Source organism: Theropithecus gelada, chromosome 11, assembly GCF_003255815.1.
Source record: "Theropithecus gelada isolate Dixy chromosome 11, Tgel_1.0, whole genome shotgun sequence".
Taxonomy (NCBI): domain Eukaryota; kingdom Metazoa; phylum Chordata; class Mammalia; order Primates; family Cercopithecidae; genus Theropithecus; species Theropithecus gelada.
The window spans coordinates 47,354,670-47,376,927 of NC_037679.1; the positions used below are offsets into that span (position 1 = coordinate 47,354,670).

The 22,258-nt window shown below is 34.8% G+C and overlaps 1 protein-coding gene across 1 annotated transcript in view; it reads left to right on the top strand.

The window, feature by feature from the left end:
- TMTC3 (transmembrane and tetratricopeptide repeat containing 3) overlaps positions 1 to 22,258 on the top strand; it is a 57,557-nt gene that overhangs the window by 15,325 nt on the left and 19,974 nt on the right. Inside the window, exons 5-10 of the mRNA XM_025403539.1 lie at positions 4,367 to 4,482; positions 4,930 to 5,102; positions 8,477 to 8,729; positions 15,012 to 15,160; positions 17,019 to 17,139; positions 18,602 to 18,713. Of these exons, the coding sequence (XP_025259324.1) occupies positions 4,367 to 4,482; positions 4,930 to 5,102; positions 8,477 to 8,729; positions 15,012 to 15,160; positions 17,019 to 17,139; positions 18,602 to 18,713 (924 nt within the window). The remainder of the gene's footprint in view (positions 1 to 4,366; positions 4,483 to 4,929; positions 5,103 to 8,476; positions 8,730 to 15,011; positions 15,161 to 17,018; positions 17,140 to 18,601; positions 18,714 to 22,258) is intronic.

A 22,258-nucleotide genomic window follows, 5' to 3' on the forward strand; every position in this document is an offset into this window, starting at 1 on the left:
TTGGTTTCAGTAAGGCATTTGCATTTATTACTCTTAGTTGGTGAGATTGAATTCAAGGTTATAAAAGGTAACTGTTTGCTTTTTCTTCCTTGGAGTAGAAATACAAATTACTGAGAAGCTCTGAATTTAAAATCAGAAGAACCATGAAGTCTTGGTCTCCTTATTCTTTGTTACTTTTTTAAAAAATACCTCTACAATTCTTTCCTCATCTTAAAAATGGGTATGATTACATCCGTGTTCTTACTCCATAGAGTGACTTTAAGATTCAGTGAAATATATGCCAAACTGGCTGTTTAAACTGTTTAAAATATCTGCTTTCAATGCTGTTATTTCCTACGAGTTTTTATGTAGACATACGCATCCATTCATACTATTTTCTATATCCTTCATTCGCCTAGCTTACTCTCACCCCTATTTCTTTATTTATGCATCCACCTTTCCCAGTTTTTCCATGTCCTGTATATCCTTCAAGGGCCAACATTAGGTCCAGCCTGTTTTGTCAATAACCATCTTCTGATTTCTTCCTCTATGAATTTCTTGTTGAATTTAGCATTGTAATATAATATAATCTAGTATATTAGTATTGGTGGTTTTGGCCTAATAAGATTATAAGATTTTTTTTTTTTAATTATACTTTAAGTTCTAGGGTACATGTGCATAACGTGCGGGTTTGTTACATATGTATACTTGTGCCATGTTGGTGTGCTGCACCCATCAACTCGTCAGCACCCATCAACTTGTCATTTACATCAGGTATAACTCCCAGTGCAATCCCTCCCCACTCCCCACTCCCCGTGATAGGCCCCGGTGTGTGATGTTCCCCTTCCCGAGTCCAAGTGATCTCATTGTTCAGTTCCCACCTATGAGTGAGAACATGCGGTGTTTGGTTTTCTGTTCTTGCGATAGTTTGCTGAGAATGATGGTTTCCAGCTGCATCCATGTCCCTACAAAGCACACAAACTCATCCATTTTTATGGCTGCATAGTATTCCATGGTGTATATGTGCCACATTTTCTTAATCCAGTCTGTCACTGATGGACATTTGGGTTGATTCCAAGTCTTTGCTATTGTGAATAGTGCCGCAATAAACATACATGTGCATGTGTTTTTATAGCAGCATGATTTATAATCCTTTGGGTATATACCCAGTAATGGGATGGCTAGGTCATATGGTACTTCTAGTTCTAGATCCTTGAGGAATCGCCATACTGTTTTCCATAATGGTTGAACTAGTTTACAATCCCACCAACAGTGTAAAAGTGTTCCTATTTCTCCACATCCTCTCCAGCACCTGTTGTTTCCTGACTTTTTAATGATTGCCATTCTAACTGGTGTGAGATGGTATCTCATTGTGGTTTTGATTTGCATTTCTCTGATGGCCAGTGATGATGAGCATTTTTTCATGTGTCTGTTGGCTGTATGAATGTCCTCTTTTGAGAAATGTCTGTTCATATCCTTTGCCCACTTTTTGATGGGGTTGTTTGATTTTTTTCTTGTAAATTTGTTTGAGTTCTTTGTAGATTCTGGATATTAGCCCTTTGTCAGATGAGTAGATTGCAAAAATTTTCTCCCATTCTGTAGGTTGCCTGTTCACTCTGCTGGTAGTTTCTTTTGCTGTGCAGAAGCTCTTTAGTTTAATTAGATCCCATTTGTCAATTTTGGCTTTTGTTGCTGTTGCTTTTGGTGTGTTAGACATGAAGTCCTTGCCCATGCCTATGTCCTGAATGGAAAAATTCCCTTTGAAAACTGGCGCAAGACAGAGATGCCCTCTCTCACCACTCCTATTCAACATAGTGTTGGAAGTTCTGGCTAGGGCAATCAGGCAAGAGAAAGAAATCAAGGGTATTCAGTTAGGAAAAGAAGAAGTCAAATTGTCCCTCCTTGCAGATGACATGATTGTATATTTAGAAAACCCCATTGTCCCAGCCCAAAATCTCTTAAGCTGATAAGAAACTTGAGCAAAGTCTCAGGATACAAAATTAATGTGCAAAAATCACAAGCATTCTTATACACCAGTAACAGACAAACAGAGAGCCAAATCATGAATGAACTTCCATTCACAGTTGCTTCAAAGAGAATAAAATACCTAGGAATCCAACTTACAAGGGATGTAAAGGACCTCTTCAAGGAGAACTACAAACCACTGCCCAGTGAAATAAAACAAGACATAAACAAATGGAAGAACATACCATGCTCATGGATAGGAAGAATCAATATCGTGAAAATGGCCATACTGCCCAAGGTAATTTATAGATTCAATGCCATCCCATCAAGCTACCAATGAGTTTCTTCACAGAATTGGAAAAAAACTGCTTTAAAGTTCATATGGAACCAAAAAAGAGCCCGCATCTCCAAGACAATCCTAAGTCAAAAGAACAAAGCTGGAGGCATCACGCTACCTGACTTCAAACTATACTACAAGGCTACAGTAACCAAAACAGCATGGTACTGGTACCAAAACAGAGATAAAGACCAATGGAACAGAACAGAGTCCTCAGAAATAATACCACACATCTACAGCCATCTGATCTTTGATAAACCTGAAAAAAAACAAGAAATGGGGAAAGGATTCCCTATTTAATAAATGGTGCTGGGATAATTGGCTAGCCATAAGTAGAAAGCTGAAACTGGATCCTTTCCTTACTCCTTATACAAAAATTAATTCAAGATGGATTAGAGACTTAAATGTTAGACTTAATACCATAAAAACCCTAGAAGAAAACCTAGGTAATACCATTCAAGATTTTTTTTAAAGAAAGAATATTATTATACTTAGTATCTGCAACAGTTTCGTGGGTTTGGTTTTTTCGTTTATTTCTTGTCTTTGGTTATTTTTTCTTTCAGTAATTTTAGTCTATAGAGTACTTTGAAAACAATTTCAAAAATAGGTGAATTTCTATATTAAGCCCAGTGACAAAAGAAAATGTATTCAATTCATGAATTCTGTTCTTGTTTATACTTAGATTTAAGTCAATTATTTGAATTTTTACTTTAGTTAATATTCTTAAAACTGAGGTCACGGCTGGGCACAGTGGCTCACGCCTATAATCCCAGCAACTTTGGGAGGCTGAGGTGGACAGATCACCTGAGGTTGACAGTTCGAGACCAGCCTGACCAACATGGAGAAACCCCGTCTCTACTAAAAAATACAAAATTCGTCAGGCATGGTGGCACATGCCTGTAATCCCAGCTACTCGGGAGTCTAAGACAGGAGAATCACTGAAACCTGGGAGGTGGAGATTGTGGTGCGCTGAAACCATGACATTGCACTCTAGCCTGGGCAACAAGAGCAAAACTCCGTCTCAAAAAAAAAAAAAGAAAGAAAAGCAAACTGAGATCACACAGTCATACTACCAGATATTTTTTAAACTAGAAAAGAATAAGAGGTTATAGTTTTTCATAAGAAAACTGAAGCCCAGAAAAGTTGCCCAAACTCACAAGATCACAATGAACTTTCACAGTTCATTACTCTTTAGTCAAATTACTGCTTTATTGTAGACAGTTACTTAAAGTCGACGAAGTACATTTTTCATTTAAATGTAACTTATAGAGTCTATTGCAAATTTTTTGAAGAATAGTATTTAAGTGCCTATTGTTAACCACTTTCATTTTAGTTTTTATAAGAATGGGCTAGACACGGTGGCTCGTGCCTGGAATCCCAGCATGGTGGGAGGATGGATTGAGGTCAAGAGTTTGAGACCAGCCTGAGCAGCATAGCAAGCAATATTAATTCTGTCTCTACAAAAAAGAAAAAAAAAAAAAAAAGTAGCCAGATGTGGTGGCACATGCCTGTAGTCCTATTTGGGAGGCTGAGGCAGATGGATTGCCTGAAGTTCAGAATTCAAGGCTGTAGTGAGCTATGTTCACACCACTGTACTTACTCCGGCTTGAGTGACAGAGCAAGACCCAGTCTTAAAAAAAAAAAAAAAAGAGTATGGAACCCTACTTTTTCCAATAGTTTTAAATTTTAAGTTTTTAATAATTTATCAATTTAATGAAGTATAAAGATATCTGTCATAATTTCAGGAATTTGTCTTCATTTCAGATTGATACCTCATTAATTATCAAACCTGTAAATTTCTCTTTTCCATATTCACCACCCTGCGTTTGTTTTAAAAGTTAGTATTTGATTAAATAATTTTTCTCTCCGTAAAAAATTTCAGTTCAAATTATACATGTTGATATTTTGCTTTGAATGTATAAAGCAAAAATTATAAAATTTAAGTGTATTTTAAAGTATGTCCTACTAATTAATGGGAAATAGCACTCATATGGATATGGAATCACAAGTAAAGTTTAAAATATCTTTTTTTCGTGTTATAAAATTGTTTTCTGAATTTTTATCTTTTCTGTTCTCAAATTGCAGTGTGGACTCCAATTGCATTGACAGTGTTTTTAGTGGCTGTTGCAACATTATGTAAAGAACAAGGAATAACAGTTGTAGGAATTTGCTGTGTGTATGAAGTGTTTATTGCCCAGGGGGTAAGCCAAATTATAAATATATAAATTTACTTATTGATATGTTTTATCCTAATTGAATCAGATTTTATTTTCTTTTATTTTCTAAATGTATCATCACGTAAATTAATGTTTACCAATAATAATACTAGAAATCATGTTTTATCCTCATATCTACTGAAAATTACTTAACATTTTATGATACTTTAAGTGTTTTAAGAACTGTATTTTAAATTTCAATAATGGAATCATTAGGCAGCTTGGAAAAGTATGCAATAATACTGTACAGTATAATTCATTGTTGGGTAAGACTGTTGAGCTCAGTTTTGTTCATTATTAGCTTCACACATTCTTCCACATTAATTTCATAATTATACTTATATCTAATCTTGCAATTAGAAAGTACTACAGTATTGAAAACATTGAGATATGTTGTTATTTGTTGCTTAAAACGTTTATTTTCTTTTTCAGTATACTTTGCCATTATTATGTACTACTGCTGGACAGTTTCTCCGTGGAAAGGGTAGCATTCCATTTTCTATGCTACAGACATTAGTAAAACTCATTGTCTTGATGTTCAGTACGTTATTACTTGTTGTAATTAGAGTCCAGGTTATTCAATCCCAACTTCCAGTATTCACCAGGTATGAAATTCTGGTTCTTTGTTTTCTGCATTCTTTTTTTTAAACTTTGGATTTTAATGTTCATAAATGTTCCAGAAAGTATTTTATTTACTTTGTTTTTTAACAGTTTTATTAAGCTATAATTAACATATTTTTTAAACTGCATATGTTTAAAATTTACAGATTGGTAAATTTTGACATATGTATACACCCTTAAAGCCCCCACAATAAAGATAATGAATGACCCATCCCAAACTGGTTAAGTGTTAAGGTTAGTGTTAATTTAGTCTCCTCTATCCTTAGTGATTTTTGTCTACTCATTCTGTCAGTTACTGAGAGAGAGATGTTGAAATCTCTGACTATACTTGTATATTTCGCTGTTTTTCCTTGCACTTCTATCCGTTTTTGTTTTACATGTTTTTGTAGCTCTGCTATTAGGTGCATAAAGAACTAGGATTGTTAAGTCATCTTGAGGAACTGATCCCTTTGTCATTATTAAATGAGCTTCATCTCTAGTAATAGTCTTTACTCAGAAATTCACTTTTTCTTATCCCAGCTATCTTTTGTTAGTGTTATGTGGTGTATCTTTTTCCATCTTTTTACTTTTTACCTGTCTATGATTTATGTATAAAGATTTCTTGTAGCGTGCATACAATTTGGTCTTTTGTTGTTTGGTCAGATAATCTGACTTTTAGATGGGATAGATCATGATTTATATTTAATATGATTATTGATATAGTTTGATGGAAATCTGTCATCTTGCTAAAATTGTTTTATCTTTGTCTCATCTATTCTTTGTTCCCTTTTTTTTCTCTTTCCGCCTTCCTTTGGATCCTTTTTTAATATCTCATTTTATCTCCTTGTTGGCTTACTAGCTATAAATCTTGGTTGTTTTAGTGTTGCTTTAGGGATTTTAGAACATCCTCTGCTTATCACAATTTACCTTCAAGAATATTCTAATTTTGAATATATGTATAAAATGAAAAATATCAGTATAGTATAAATATCATATATAGTATACATTTTATATATGTAAGAACTTAGCTTTTGTGCAGTTTGCATATGTTTTCCTTGAACATACATTGCTTTAAACAATTGTCTTAGAGGAATTTAAATAATAAAAATATTTTACATTAACCATGGAGTCACCATTTCCAGTGTTCTTTATTCCTTTGTTAGGTAAGATTTTTATATGGTACTATTTTTCCTTTTGCCTGAAGGAATTTTTTTAGCACTTCTTGATTAAAAGTATCTGGTTTTCAAAGATAATTTCTCTGGGTGGAGAATTCTACACTGACTTTTTCATTCAGTATTCTGAAAATGTAAATCTACTGTCTTCTGGCTTATGTTGTTTTCAGTGGGAAAACCTCTATCATCCTTACCACTTTATGCTAATGTATGTTATGTGTATTTTTTTCTATGCCTTTTTTTAATATTTCCTCTTTATCATTGTTTCTTATGTATTTATGTTTCTTGTGCTTAGTCAAACTGAGCTTCTTGAAATCTGTAGGTTTTAATGTTGTATACATTTTGGAAAATGTTTAGTCTTCAAATATTTTTGCCATCTTTTCTTTTTCATCTTTTTCTTGTATGTCACTTAAGTATATTTAAGTTTCTTGAAGTTGTTGCACTGATTTTTCCCTCAATCTTTTACCATTTTAGTTTGGATAGTTTCTTTTGCTATATCAAGTTCACTAGTCTTTTCTCTGAATATCTAATCTACCCTTCATTTCATCTAATTATTTCTTACCTGTGAATCTGTTTTCATCTTCAGAAGGAAGTCTGATTTGAGTCTTCTTTTGTATCTTCTATATCTCTACATGTTCTATTGCTTTAATGTCCTTGCCTACTAATGTCATTCTTTGGTCAGTTTTTATCGAATAAATTTTCTCTTCATTATAGGTTGTATTTCTCTGCTTCTTTGCATTCCTGGTGATTGTTGAACAGATACCATTTGTGAATTTTATCTTAATGTATTCTATAACTTTTGAGTTTTATTCTGGAATGCATTTAAGTTACTTGGAAAATGTTTTATCTTTCACTCTTACTTTTTTTCTTCTATTTTTTTGAGATGGAGTTTCGCTCTTGTTGCCCAGGGCTGGAGTGCAATGGCGCGATCTCAGCTCACCGCAACCTCCACCTCCCAGGTTCAAGCGATTCTCCTGCCTCAGCCTACTGAGTAGCTGAGATTACAGGCATGCGCCACCACGCCCGGCTTTTTGTATTTTTAGTAGAGGCAGGGTTTCTCCATATTGGTCAGGCTGGTCTGGAACTCCCGACTTCAGGTGATCCGCCCACCTTGACCTCCCAAAGTGCTGGGATTATAGGCATGAGCCACCACACCCAGCCCAGTCTTGCTTTTAAGCTTTGTTTTGTGGAACCACAACAGCATTTAGGATAAGACTAATTTCACTTCACTACTGATGCAAGATCTTTTTGACTATTCGATGTGAACTGTAAATTATGATTTATTTTTATCTGAAAAAAATATGTAAGTTGTGAGATTCCATATGAAAATTTTGAAATGATATTATTTGTTCAAATAGTACTTATTTTTATCAGATATTTGGTATGTTTTTAGAAAATCAAGTCAAATATGTGATAGTACTTGATTTTTCATTGGCTTACTCATTTTAAAGTGAGAAAATGGGTCTTTTAAGTACTATATATTATAGCCAACAAAATTTAGAACACAGACTAAACTAATGAAATGTATATATGTCATGGCCTGGGAATAGATAAACTATGATATAAGTTTTTGTTAGTATTTACTAAGAGAAAAAGTAGAACACAAATTGTTACATAGCCCTACACAGTTACTACTTTGTACTAGAAGTTTGGTTTTTGGCTTCCTAGGAGTCAAAGAGGGAAGAAAGCTTCTAGGTGATAATGGTTTTCTCTCTCCGTGATAGGAGAAAAATATACTAATTTTTTCCAGGAAGCATAATTTTTAATTAACATTTAGCTCTAAAAGAAATATCTCATGTAGGAAAGCATTGGTGAGTGTTTTCAAAAGTGATTCACACAACACATACAACAATAAATCTTATACAACTTTTTGTTACTACTTTTAATCAAAAGGTTTAATGGAACACTTTTGCAGTATTGTAATATTATAGGATGCATGTCTGAACTATTCTAATAATAAACAGAAATGGATGACCTGCTTGCCTTTCAAATAGTCCTTCATAAATACCACTTCTCTGAAGTAGATGTTTCATAAAGTTTTGATAGTTTGAACTCTAGCAAGAGTCTGAGTTACACATAACATTCATCTGTGTCTTCTGTTTAATAAGATGATATATAAAATGTTTATTGTTTAGTGTTTTATTTATGTAAATAATTCTGTATTTTAAAAGTTTTATTGGTAATCATTTTTTAAATCCTTTATACAGGTTTGATAACCCAGCTGCTGTAAGCCCAACTCCTACAAGGCAACTGACTTTTAACTACCTCCTTCCTGTGAATGCTTGGCTTTTATTAAATCCTTCGGAGCTCTGCTGTGATTGGACCATGGGAACAATACCACTTATAGAGTCGTTACTAGATATTCGAAATCTGGCCACATTTACTTTTTTTTGTTTTCTGGGGACTTTGGGAGTATTCAGTCTCAGATACTCTGGTGATTCCTCCAAGACTGTTTTAATGGTAAGAAACTTTTCTTAACTTTCCAAATGATGTTACATTCAGTTGAATAAGTAAGAAACTACCTTTAATTCAGCAAAACCATCTTTTTAGAAGCATTCCTTCTTTTGTTCAACAGCATCCCAATTTATAAAGATATTTCAGTTATCCCAAAATTCGCAGTTAATTTGCAGGCATAATTTGACATATGTTCAGCACATAAAATATTTCTTACCTTTATCCAACTAAATTATATACTTTTTGAAGAAATTGATTATACTGTATTTTATTTGTTTTCTTGGCACAGAGAAGAACGTCATATAAGATACACAACTAGCAATACAGAGCTTTTCAGTTCTCATGAGCAAGGTGGTTTTTATTACTCCCTTAGATAGCATTTACTATGTTCAGAGAACTCTGATTATTTGAAAAGTTTGTGTGTGTGTGTGTGTGTGTGTGTGTGTGGTTATTTTTCTGTACTGTTTTTTGTTTTTTGTTTTTTTAATTTTCTTACCCTGCCTCATTTCATACTCGTAAGGGTTCTGTTTTCTCTTGCTTTTAATTATTAAAGACAGGCCCGGTGCGTTGGCTCATGCCTGTGATCCCAGCATTTTTAGAAGCCAAGGCAAGTCGATCATTTGAGGCCAGGAGTTCAAGACCAGCCTGGTCAACCTGGTGTAACTCTCGTCTCTACTAAAAATACAAAAATTAGCTGGACGTGGTGGTGGATGCCTGTAATCCCAGCCACTTAGGAGGCTGAGATTCACTTGAACAGGAATCACTTGACAAGAATCACTTGAACCAGGGAGGTGGAATTTGCAGTGAGCCAAGATTGCTCCACTGCACTCTAGTCTGTGTGACAGAGCAATACTCTGTCTCAAAAAAGTAAAAATAAAAATTTATTGAAGACAATAGTATATATTCTCAGGCATTTATTATATGTCAGAAAGTATGTTTAATGAATTGCAGATACATAATTTTTTGCTGTAGCTGCTAGATTGATTTATTCATTTAATTAAAAACAGACTTTACCCTTCGTACAGTGCAGCATTTTAGGCACTGAGGTTTTGATAGTAAATACACAGTTCACGTTTCCAGAGAACTTACATTCTAGAGAAATTTGAATGTCTGAGATACAGAGTAGATTGAAAGATTGTGTTTTCTATTATCCTTGAACATGTTTGCCTTACTGTTGAAACATCCTGTTGGACATTTTGAACAGCACTTTTTGTCTGGAGTTCATAAAAGATACTTAAGCTACACATAGAAATTTTATTCATTAACATGAGATGGTAATTGAAACCAGGATGTAGATAAGGTGGACTGTAGATGAGGTTATAGAGCAGCATTTCTCAACTGGGGTTTTGTCAGTTCTGTCCAAGATGGTAGCTGTTAACATTCTAGATGCACAGAAGTTCACTCATACTCATAATGGAAGCCTTAGAGTGTTTGGTGTTAATTCTCCCCAGAAAACAGTTGAGTGGGCTAAATACAGTGAAAAGAGAAGACATCTACAACTAGGTCTTGAGAAACTCCTATATTTAGATGTTGAAGAGAAGGATCCTAAATAGGAGACATACCAAATGAAGAGAAAGGTAGGAAAGTGTATTAAGAAAGACCAAATGGTTAACATTAACAGATGCTCTTGAAGGGGAAAGTGAGATCTAGAATCTGTTGGATTGGACCTCTTTTAGTCTGTAGTTACTTAAAGGAAATTTGTTTCTGTGCAGTGAGTGATTTGATAAGAAAGTGAAGAGAGCTAGTATAGATAACCTGTAGGAATAAGTTAACTTTGACTGTTTCAAAGGATGGGATAAACTTGATTTATTTCCTACCTAAGTAAGGGAAGACTATGCTGGTCAGGCAGTGGTTTCAAGTCAGACTGCTAATCTTATGTAGGGCTTGGGGGAAGCATTGAGATCTGGCATTGGTAGACCTTCAGAGGTAGGAGGGAGTGATGTCAGGGAGAGACTGTTGATTGGTTGGCATATAGAAGCATTTTTGTTGGAGTACTCAGCTGACTTTTAGAAGAATGCGGATATCCCTGATGGGTTGGCTTGCAGGAACATATTTATTAAGTTGAAATGTTGATTGGTTAAGTGGTGGACTTAAGTTGATTAGTTAAGCAGGCTACTTGATACTATGGCAACAAAATCTTTCCTAAGATCATGGGAACTTGTTTTGTACCTGAGGTATGTAACGAATAGGGAAGGTAGCTTAAAAGATGTATTGTTAAAGATGTTTAAGGCTGGAGAGACAAGAGCATGTTTAAATATATAGATAGGAAGAATACAGTTGATTAGAAAGTGGTTAATAAATTAGAGAAGGAATAATTGTTAGTGAAGTTTATGAGGAGCAGGAGATATGGAGCACAGGTTTGGCCTGAGATAGAAGAGACACCCCTTATGTTACAAGAAGAAAGAAAATGAATGTGGATGTTGGTAGGTTTAGCAGCAGGAAATTCAAGAAATTCTTGTTTTATGGCTTTAGCTTTCCCTGTAAATTAGGAAATGTAGTTGCCTGCTAAAAGTGACATGAGTCAACAGTTTGAGAAAAGTAATGAAGATTCAAAGCAGTCAAGAAGAGTGGAACTTTTGGCCGGGCGCGGTGTCTCAAGCCTGTAATCCCAGCACTTTGGGAGGCCGAGACGGGCGGATCACGAGGTGACGAGATTGAGACCATCCTGGCTAACACGGTGAAACCCCGTCTCTACTAAAATATACAAAAAACTAGCCGGGCGAGGTGGCGGGCGCCTGTAGTCCCAGCTACTCGGGAGGCTGAGGCAGGAGCATGGCGTAAACCCGGGAGGCGGAGCTTGCAGTGAGCTGAGATCCGGCCACTGCACTCCAGCCTGTGTGACAGAGCGAGACTCCGTCTCAAAAAAAAAAAAAAAGAGTGGAACTTTCCAGAGAAACCTAGAAATCCTAAACAGTCTTAAGGATAAATTTGAACTTGGTGCTCATGCTTTTATGATAGTATTAATCTGTTCAGCTTAGGGACTTTCTCTAGCAGCGCATTGCCACTCTCATAAATACAGACAAAAGAAATAAATGGTAGAATACATCCAAAGCTGGAGTTTTGCTAAAAGAAAGTTTAAAAAAAGGAGAGGTAGGGGAATTAAGGTTTCAGCAAATAAAATAATGGTGCATGTAATGTAAACTGAATTTAAAATGCATATAAAAATGGAACAGCTGTGGCCTTAAGCATAACTTTACTTTTGGTATAGTCCTAATAAATGTGCTATTTTTTATGGTGATATTTTCTGAAGATCTCTGGAAGGGATAAGTAGAACAAAGTAGTACCTACCAAAGACTAGATACCATCTTATGCACTTATTAGATAAGATGTCATATATTTGTGAACAGCAAAATGTAAGTCGTTATTAATCCCCATTTTATTTGTAAAGAACTAACTGGGTTCAGTGGCTCATGCCTGTAATCTCAGTGCCTTGGGAGACAGAAATGGGAAGATCAATGGAGGCCAGGAGTTTGAGACAAGCCTGGGCAAGATAGTGAGATCCCATCTCTAAAAAATTGTTTTTAATTAGCCAGGCATGGTAGTGCATGCCTGTAGTCCTAGGTACTTGGGAAGCTGAGGCAGGAGGATTGCTTGAGCCCAAGAGTTCAGGGGTGCAGTAGACTATGATCATGCCACTATACTGTATCCTGGATGACAGACAAGACCCTGTCAAAAAAAAAAAAAAGGAAGAAGAAGAAAAGAAAGACTCTTGAGGCAACTGAGTGGTTTGCCTTATGTAGGAAATGAGAAGTAAAGCAGATTTGTCTTGAACTCTTTGCTCTTTCTACTAATTATCCTAACATTTAAGGACAGTTTATATTACTGGAAGAAGGAAATTAAAAGATAGTGATAGTTAACTAGGTTGACATACATTATTAGAGAGCATATTAGGACTTGTGAATAAGTTAATCATTAGAGGACCTATAGATTTTTCCTGAGATTGTTTTTTTTTTTTTGTATAGTTTATGCATCAGTCTACAATACACTTTTGGGTGAATTTAACACTTAATTCCTTCAAATGAAATTGCCTTAGGGCGGCCATGAATTAATAAGTATAATTTTTTTTTCAATGAACTACATACATATTCAGGAACTTTATCTGTTTCACATTTTTTGTCAAGCATCTCTGGGAAATGGAAAGTGAATTCTATGCACTCTTAGTTGTTCTTACCTTTTTGATTTAAAAAAACAGAAGTGTCAGACCTATAAATTGGTATGATGGTGACCAGTTTGATGGTAGTGATTTTCCTCAGATTCAGTGTTGCCTTATTACAAATCATTAATGTGTGAACTTTTGTGGAGAGAGTATTCTTTTCAATGTATATACCTCTGTATTTCACAAATTAAGTCAAATAGAAAAAGACATTCTTTCACCTTAGCCCATTAGAAGAGTCTCAAACTTGTGAAGCTAAAGTTTTAACTTGTTTATTCAATTAGGTACTATAAAACAAATCACGGTAACAAAATATGGAAGCAGATGTCCATAGAAACAGATTTCCTAATAGTGACCAAACTTATTTCCTTCACAAGCTATTTATGTGCTAGTGTTTTGTGGGTGTATAATGTGGAAACCACATGTCATCCCATTTTCAGAATGGTAAGAAATCTAAACATTTTTATGATGTTTCATTTCATTGTTCAGTGTTATATTAGTAATTTTAGAAATTCTTATAGAATGAAAGACTGTTGATTTAAAGGGGGTCAGTTTTATTTTTATGCATACACCAAGCTTCTAGTTAAATACATTTAACCTTTCAGGATGTTATGTGAAGTAATGCTAAGGTACAGTAGTCTGCTGTCTTGTCTGAACAACACCTGATTTTGTTCCCTCAGTTTCCAATATCATGCGGTTCCTTAAAGTAGTAAAGTTGTAAAAATTGACATGTTTAAATTTTTTTTAATCAGCCTTTGTAGTTTTGATTTGTTGAAAAACCTATTAGCATATTTCATTATCATCTTATTTTTACCACACGCACATAGCTAGATGTGTAAAATTTTTATTTGTTTAATTTATATTCCTCCTAACTGAAGTTTTATGCCTTTTACCAACCTTTCCCCATCCTTCTCCCTCCAACCCTGGTGACCACCATTTACTCTACTTCTGTGAGTTCAACTTTTACAAATTCTACATACAAGTGAGATCATGTGTTATTTGTATTTCTGTGGCTGGCTTATTTCTATTAACATGGTGTCTTCCGGTTTTATCCATGTCAAAATGACAGGATTTCCTCTATTTTAAGGCTAAATAGTATTCCAAAGTGTATATGTACCACATTTTTTTCATCCAGTAATCTGTTGATGGATACTTAGGTTGTTCCCATATCTTGGCTATTGTAAATTGAATAATGCTGCAATGAACAGGGGAGGTCAGATCTCTCTTCGACTTACTAATTTCATTTCCTTTGGATCTATACCCAGTAGTGAGGATGCTGGATCATGTGGTAGTTCTATTTTTAATTTTTTGAGGAGTCTCCATACTGTTTGCTTAATGGCAATGCTAATTTACATTCTACCAACACTGTGCAAGTGTTTACGTTCTTGCCAACATTTGTTATCTTTTGCCTTTTTGATAATAGCCATTCTTACAGGTGTGAGATGAGATCTCATTGTGGTTTTAATTTTCACTTCCCTAATGATAGTGATATTGAACATTTATATACTTGTTGGCCATGGGCATGTTGTCTTCTGAGGAATATCTGTTTATCTCCTTTGCCAATTTTTTAAATTGGGTTGTTTTCTTACAATTGAGTTGTTTGAGTGTGTTATTTTAGATACAATTTCAAAAAGTACTTCCACTTTTTATTTAACTGGATGAACCTTTATTGTTTAATTTTTCTTAAAGATGTGAATATTTACATTAATTAAAGTTTTTATATTTTACTACGCAAGCGTATTCTTTACAGAAAACCAGTGAGATATAGCTAATTATGCTTCTCAAATTTAAAATGCTGTAATGGTTTAGATTTTAATTTCAAGGAGTAATCACTTCCAAGCACACCTAGAAATCTTGTTTTCGAAGAAAGTTCATAGATATCTTGTAATTATAACTTCTAGAATTCAAGATTTCCATTTCACCTTGCTTACATACATCCTGATGTTTGTTAATGCCTAAGTTGCCTTCTTTATGTTTAAATTAATATTCTTCACAGTATTATTAAAAATAGTTTACCAGTACACTATTCAAATTAAATGATAAAATATTTGAATTCGAGTATCAGATGCCCATATATTTCTTAATTTATTATAAATTTATTATAAATTATTAAATCTTTTTTTTTTTTTTTGTAGGCGCTTTGTTTAATGGCATTACCATTTATTCCTGCATCGAACCTTTTTTTTCCAGTTGGATTTGTTGTTGCCGAGCGAGTATTATATGTTCCCAGCATGGGATTCTGTATTTTGGTAGCCCATGGATGGCAGAAAATATCAACAAAAAGGTGAATTTAAATGTCAGTTCATGTAATGCTTACTATGGAATTAAGTATGACACATTTTAAAATTTAAGTATTTAGTTCAGTTTTCTAAGTCATGCTTTTGTATCTTTTGGTTTTTCATCTCCATAATCTCCACATTTGTCTTGTAAGACAAGTTAGGAAAGCTCCACAGCACCTACTTATTCTGTGTTCTTCCCCATATTTATGCAATTTGATTTTACAGCCTGAGACAGAACAAACTTTGAGTCAGACCCAAATGAAAACAAGGATGTTACTGAGAATAAAGTCACAAATGACCATTGCCACTTCCATATTCAGTGAACTAAGATAATAGTCATCCTACTTAAGTGAGTCGTATTGAGTTAATATATATAAAATTCATATGGTAAGCAATCTGTAATTTCTTGCTATCATCACTATCTTCATTATAATCTTTGTATCCTAGTTGCCTCAGACTAACAGTTAAGGAAAGCATAGTCACACTATATATGCTTAGAAACTATCATTGTTATAGTTATTATCTCATTGTATACTTAAGCTGTGGCACTAAAATTACCAAATCAAGCAAATTGTTAAAGGTCAAGTAATACTGATGTAATAATATTAACTTTGAATTTGCAACTTGAAAAAGAAATAGTCACCTCTCTCACTTTCCCATTTTCTAGTCACCCCTAACCCCACAGAATTCTGACTTCTCTCCACTTCACCCTTAATATACAACAAAGTACCTCCTAGTAGCTAAACTAAATCAACTCTTTTAATTTAAAATTCATTTCCCTAGTGTCTATAAAAAGTGTTTCTCTTGATTAATTCTTCTGGCTGTACCTGCTCTTTGAATATTTACATTTTTCAAAGTCTTATAGCCACTTTTTTCACACTGCATGTGTTCCACAGATAATCTCATCCATGTCCGCAATTTTTTATTGCCATCTACCAAACCTTTTCTCTTAGCTTCTACCCATATATCCATTTATAATCACTACCCATTTTTGAATGCCTGCCATGTACTAAGGACCATGATAAACACTTTAGATTTGTTTTCTCATTTAATCTTGAACTTCTTAAGTCTATTTTGCAGATGTGAACATTGAAGCCATATTACCCAAGATCACACAGCTAGTAAATAACAGTCTTGTTTCAGATTTACATCTGACTGCTTCTAATGACCATGTTCTTTCTCATCCATACTCATGTGTCCTAGTTAAGTGGATCTATCAAAATGAAAGAAATTAAACCATGTTATAGGAACAAAAACATAGACTCAGAGACTATTAACACTAAACAAGATCATAAAGATTATAGGTGAGGAATTGAGCCTTCAAATAATTAACCTAAAGTTGTATAAGTAATTTGCCTCTGTTTAATGAAGAGTCACTTTTACTATGCCTTTTAATAGACAATTCTAGCTTTACAGTAGAGAAATAAAGAATATCATGATAGCCTTGGTATAAATTGTAAGCAAAACATTTTCAAATGTGACCAGTGGTAAGGCTGACCAAACCTTTCTAAACTCAATTAAGAATACTCAGTTGTAGAAAATGGCAAAAAGGACTGTAAATATAAAAAGTCACATTTAAAAATTGATTTTATCCATTTATAATCATTTAATTTAAACAGAACTTTTGAAATATAGCCAATATTAGCATATATAATGCAGTTGACTGGAAAGTCATATTCACAATATTTAATTTTTTTGGTGTTGTGTCCTCTAAAGTTGGATGATCATTAGAATGAATTAGAATAAATTCACATCTGATATTTTAGGAGCATTTAAGATACTTCTTACCTCTGTTCTGAAAGGTAAAATGCTTTTGGTGATGAAGACAATTTTTTTTTGTTTTGCTTTTTTTCTCTTAAACAGTGTGTTTAAAAAGCTATCCTGGATTTGTCTGTCTATGGTGATACTCACTCATTCCTTGAAAACATTCCACAGAAATTGGGATTGGGAATCGGAATATACTTTGTTTATGTCAGCCTTGAAGGTAAAGTGTTGTTCAGAATGACGGGAAAGTATGTCATCAGTGATTTCTTGGAACAATTTCTAAGCTGTTTTAACTTTGTTTTTAATTAGACATTTAACAGTCAAGATTAAGTACTTCACTAAAAGATTAATAAAAATAATTTGTTGTTTAATATATGCCATAACCAAATGCTCTGAATAATACTTAGCTATATGCCCAAAGCATATATGATAATTCCCTAAATGCTATACAGTTATTGGAAGCTCAAATGACACGATGTTTAAATCAGAATAGTATATTTCATTGGTTCTAAAGGTGTTCTTTTTTTTCGTTTTTTATATCTCTGAAATCAAGTAAGTCTTAGAGTGAAAAGCATCTTAAGTTAGTGGCCTTTTTTCTTTGTTAATGGTACTTAAAATAATAGTGAGTTTTATAATTGATGGCATCAATTCAGTAAAATAAAATGCACAGCAAAAAAAAAAAAAATGTACCCAACGATGTGGAAAATAACCAGTGGTTACAATACCATCAGAAAGATAAGCATTGGCAGAAAGGAAGGACATAAGATTGTCCTGTAGAATGTACCTTATAAATTGGAAAAAGGTCTTTTAAAAAACAAAAATTTGTTTTTTTTAAAGGTTATCAGCAAAGATGTTTTCAAGCTCTCCCTTACCAGTACCCCTCTTCAGATACCTGAATTTTTACTTCCTTTGGACTATTTCTTAACTCTTTGGTGTTTAGCTTTATTGGATTGCCGCCTCATTCCAGTAGTCTGTGTGACTTCTTGATTCCACATCTACTTAAGATCAGATGACTCTCTTCTTATACAACTCAGTAACTCTACTCTCTCTCCCAGCTCAGAAGTCTGCCAACAAGTGAGACCTCATTACCATGCTTATTAAACCATACTCCTAGGAGACCAGTGGAGCCCCATAATTTTCCAGAATTTTGCTTATACTCACTCCCAGAACAGTGGTTGGAACCTATAGCCACAACCGCTGCAATTAGTTCCTTGGCTAAGTGTCATCTGTCTGCAAGAACACCACGGCAATCTGTGAACTTTGAAAACACAGATTGACTCAGAGGTTTAATCTCAGGGTTTCCGTTACCATAATGGACTACATAAATAACTTTAAATATGTCAAGTCTAAAAATAAGTCATCAGTGCAACATTTAAACACATTCTCATGTTCCAGTGCTTTTGCTCCTAAAAATACAAATGGTAGAGCAGAAGTTTTGAAACACCACTGTGCTTTCATCAAATAACATTTTCAGTAAAATGTTAATATATAACATGAATGAAGTAAGACTGTTATGGTTTTAGTATGTTGGTGTTCAGGTGAAGGGAGAGTAAATTTGGTGAAGCAGTCTTTATTTGACTCCTGTGTCATCCCCAGAGACATTTCCATAGAACATTATTTTCTTAATAGTATACCAAAGAAATATTTGTATGAACTGGAGTCTATCTGTGCTTGTATTTAAGGTAAATAAAAATAATGCCAAACTATGGAATAATGTGGGTCATGCTCTGGAAAATGAAAAGAACTTTGAGAGAGCTTTGAAATACTTCCTACAGGCTACCCATGTTCAGCCAGGTAAGCATTATTAACAAATTCATGAATTTTATTTTTAAAAAAGTTTTGATTATCCATGGGGGAAATAAGATAGAGTTTATTTACTTTTATTCTAAGTGACTTGAATACTAGAGTTCAGTGCTTGCTTATTTTGAATTGGATTACATATAATAGCCACTTAATATCAGACTGATACCTGTATTCAGTATCAGTATTCCCTGATAGTTCACACCTGTATTCCCAGCACTTTTGGAGGCTGACACAGGAGGGTCAGTTGAACCCAGGAGTTCATGACCAGCCTGGGCAACAAAGCAAGATCCTGTCTCTACAAAATAAAAATTAAAAAATTAGCCAGGCATGGTAGTGTGGGCATGTAATCTCGGCTACTTGGGAGGCTCAGGTAGGAGGATTCCTTGAGCCCAGGAGTTCAAGGCTGCAGTGAGCTATGATCACATGATTATACCACTGCACTCCAGCCTGGGTGACAGAGTGAGACTGTGTCTCAAAACAAACAAAAACATTTATGGATTTTTTCTTAACATAGAGTTGTTGGGTGGCATGGATATGGATAAGCAATTTTGGTGGAATGATGGGTACAAAAGCCTGATGGTAGTGAGCTTAAGAGAGTGGTTAAAGAATAATTGGATACAGTTCATATAGAAAACTCTTTTGAAGGGTGTTGATAAGAAATAGTGGTAGTGCTGGGTTTGGGGTCAAGAAAGGATGGTAAGATAAGAGGGTTTTGGCTTTGTTTTTTAAGCCAGTTTGGGCCAGAAACAGTGGCTCAAGTCTGTAATCCTAGCACTTTGGGAGGCCAAGGTGGGCAGATCACTTGAGGTCAGGAGTTTGAGACCAGCTTGGGCAACATGGTAGAACCCCATCTCTCCTAAAAATACACAAATTAGCCAGGCACTGTGGCAACTGCCTGTAATCCCAGCTACTTGGGTGACTGAGGCACAAGAATTGCTGGAGCCTGGGAGGTAGAGGTTGCAGCAAGCCAAGGTCGCACCACTGCACTCCAGTCTGGGTGACAGAGTAACACTCTGTCTCAAAAAAAAAAAAAAAGGTGGTATGGTTACATGTTTTTCTCTTGCAACTTTTTAGCTATAATAGTGATGGCATACACATGGAAAATTCTGTTAAATAGGATTAAAGTTTTGTCAGTTGTGTATTACTAATCAAGAAAGGGTTTAAGGAGTGAATAAATGATGAACCACCAAATCTAAGCTGATTAAGAAGGGATGCGAGAGAGGATGAGGGATGGAGGAAAGGTAACAAGATCAGTGGATCTGAGGAATTGTTGATATCTGAGTAGGATGTAGCTAGAGCAGCAGTATTTTTCGATAGGAGTGCTATTGGCATTTTTAGTGTAGAACTGTATTACAGAAGGTGTACCAGACATGGCCCCCATCCACCAAATGCCATCATTATTTTCCATTCAGAGTGATGACCAAAAAGAAACCTTCACGCATTACTAAATATCCTTGAAGGGGTGCAGCGTGTCGGACACTATTGTTTTCTTCTAGTAAGTACAACTATGACCATTGCACTCACTGGCTAAGGTAGAAAGAAGTTGAAAATCATTTGGGAAAAAAGTCATCAAGACCACAGTATTCAAAGATTAATAGCTATATGGATTATGAAATCACTAAATCATTAAGAATTTTGACAAATGTAATGTTAGAGAAAGCAACAGGGAGCCAGAGTCTGTGATCCAGGAATTGGTGACTACAACACTAATAGGAATAGTCGATAATAGAGTTAAATTACAATCAGAGATGAGTATGGTAAAAGGAGAGAGAATTGTCCAAAAATGGCAACATGGATCAAGGAAGAAGGTATCTGTTTTTCCCCCAGGCCCAGTGTCACAAAGGATAGAAAAGAACACAGTCACCACTTGAAAGGGCTAAAGGTAACCATGTCTCCAAAACAAAGCTAAGTTTCAATTAGAGAAAGGTGAAGAAAAAGTTGTGAAAATATAACTGATGGTCTAGCCTTTCAGTTTTATCTCCGTTAGACCTTCATGTAGTTTAGTTTTTCTTGGACTATGGGATTAATGTCCTGTACTTCCTTACTTCTTTGCCTTTATTTTCTTCCTTGAGATTAGAATTTCTCCCTTCTCCCTTTCCTCCCATTTTCCAGTGACTTCTAAAACTCTTCTTATCTTTCCAGCTATAAGCAAATAGTTTTCATCTGTAAAACCCCTTAACTTCCTCTGTATCTTTCCTATATTTGTAATTTTCTATTTAGTGCTATATTTTATTTTAAATACAAATTTATTTAAAATATTTGTTTAAACTGTGGAGCTTCCTTGGGGTAGCAGGAATATCTGATTCATTTTTGTACCCCTGCATCATCAAGTAGGGTCCTATGCGCAGTCAGCAGTCACTAAATATTTTAATTCATTACTTTCTTAAGTCTTGAGATGTACAATGCATGGATTAATTAGATTCTAGGAGTTTTTAGAGAAGCAGCCATCTTTGATTATCAGGCACACAAGGTCTTTGAGACTGAGATGCTACTTAGGCCTCTCAGACTCTTCTTGCTTGTTTCTAAAATGGGATCTGTTTTAGAAATCTGTCTCACAGCATTGTTGTAAATACTAAGTTAAGTGTGTGGGGAGTGTGTGTACACATTCAGTTTTGTCTAGTGACTAGTGTGCCTATCACAGGATGTTGCTGATATGGACACTCAGTTTTTAAATGATTTTCCCGCTCATTGTCAATTGTCACTAATTGCTGTTTTTGAGATATTTGTTGAACCTTTCTTCTTCAGTTTGATTTCACTATCACACTTTCAGAATTGCTCTTTCTATTAATAATAAGCCATGGGATAGGAAAACAAGTAAACCAGTTTATTATAATGTGTTATGAATAAAGCATTTAAACTTAGAAACATTGAATGTGGCATCTAGAGGTTTCTTGGCTTATTCCATGTTTTTTTAAGCTGTATTCTTCCTAGATGGGTTTGACAGATGAAATGACATGTTATTTTACTGTATGTTTAGAGTTAGATAGTTTAGATGGGGCAAGACAGTAACCAAGATAAGGTTAAAAGGGACAACTAGCGTGATGGTTAGTTAAAAGTTTTGACTCTGGCATCAGACCTTTTCTCAAATTTAGTTCAGTCACTCTAAGTTTTCTATCTACAAATTTGAAGTAATAATATCTCCATTCTTTTGTATGGATTATGTTAAATACTGGTTATATAAGACTTGGGCCAGTTTCTAGGCAATAATATATATTCAGTAAATATGAGCTGGTAAATATTAATGTCATTATTTTCACTGGAGCCAGGAAAGGAGGTTGCCAAGTGTGTCCTACAGACTCTGGCTGAGTGACAGATGAAAGAGGTATGCTGACACAGGTATTTTGCCTGACAGTGCAGCTAGGAGACCTCACGGCTCAGCACCACCAATGAGAGAGTGCAGCAGCCATCGAGAGAGTGCACCCCGCATAAGCCAGCCCTGGTCACATTTATTTAATACAGATTTAATGATAAAGGCTTGGAGCAAACACAATTTGTATGTAATAAACATTGTCAACCCCCCGAGTAGAGAGCAGTCC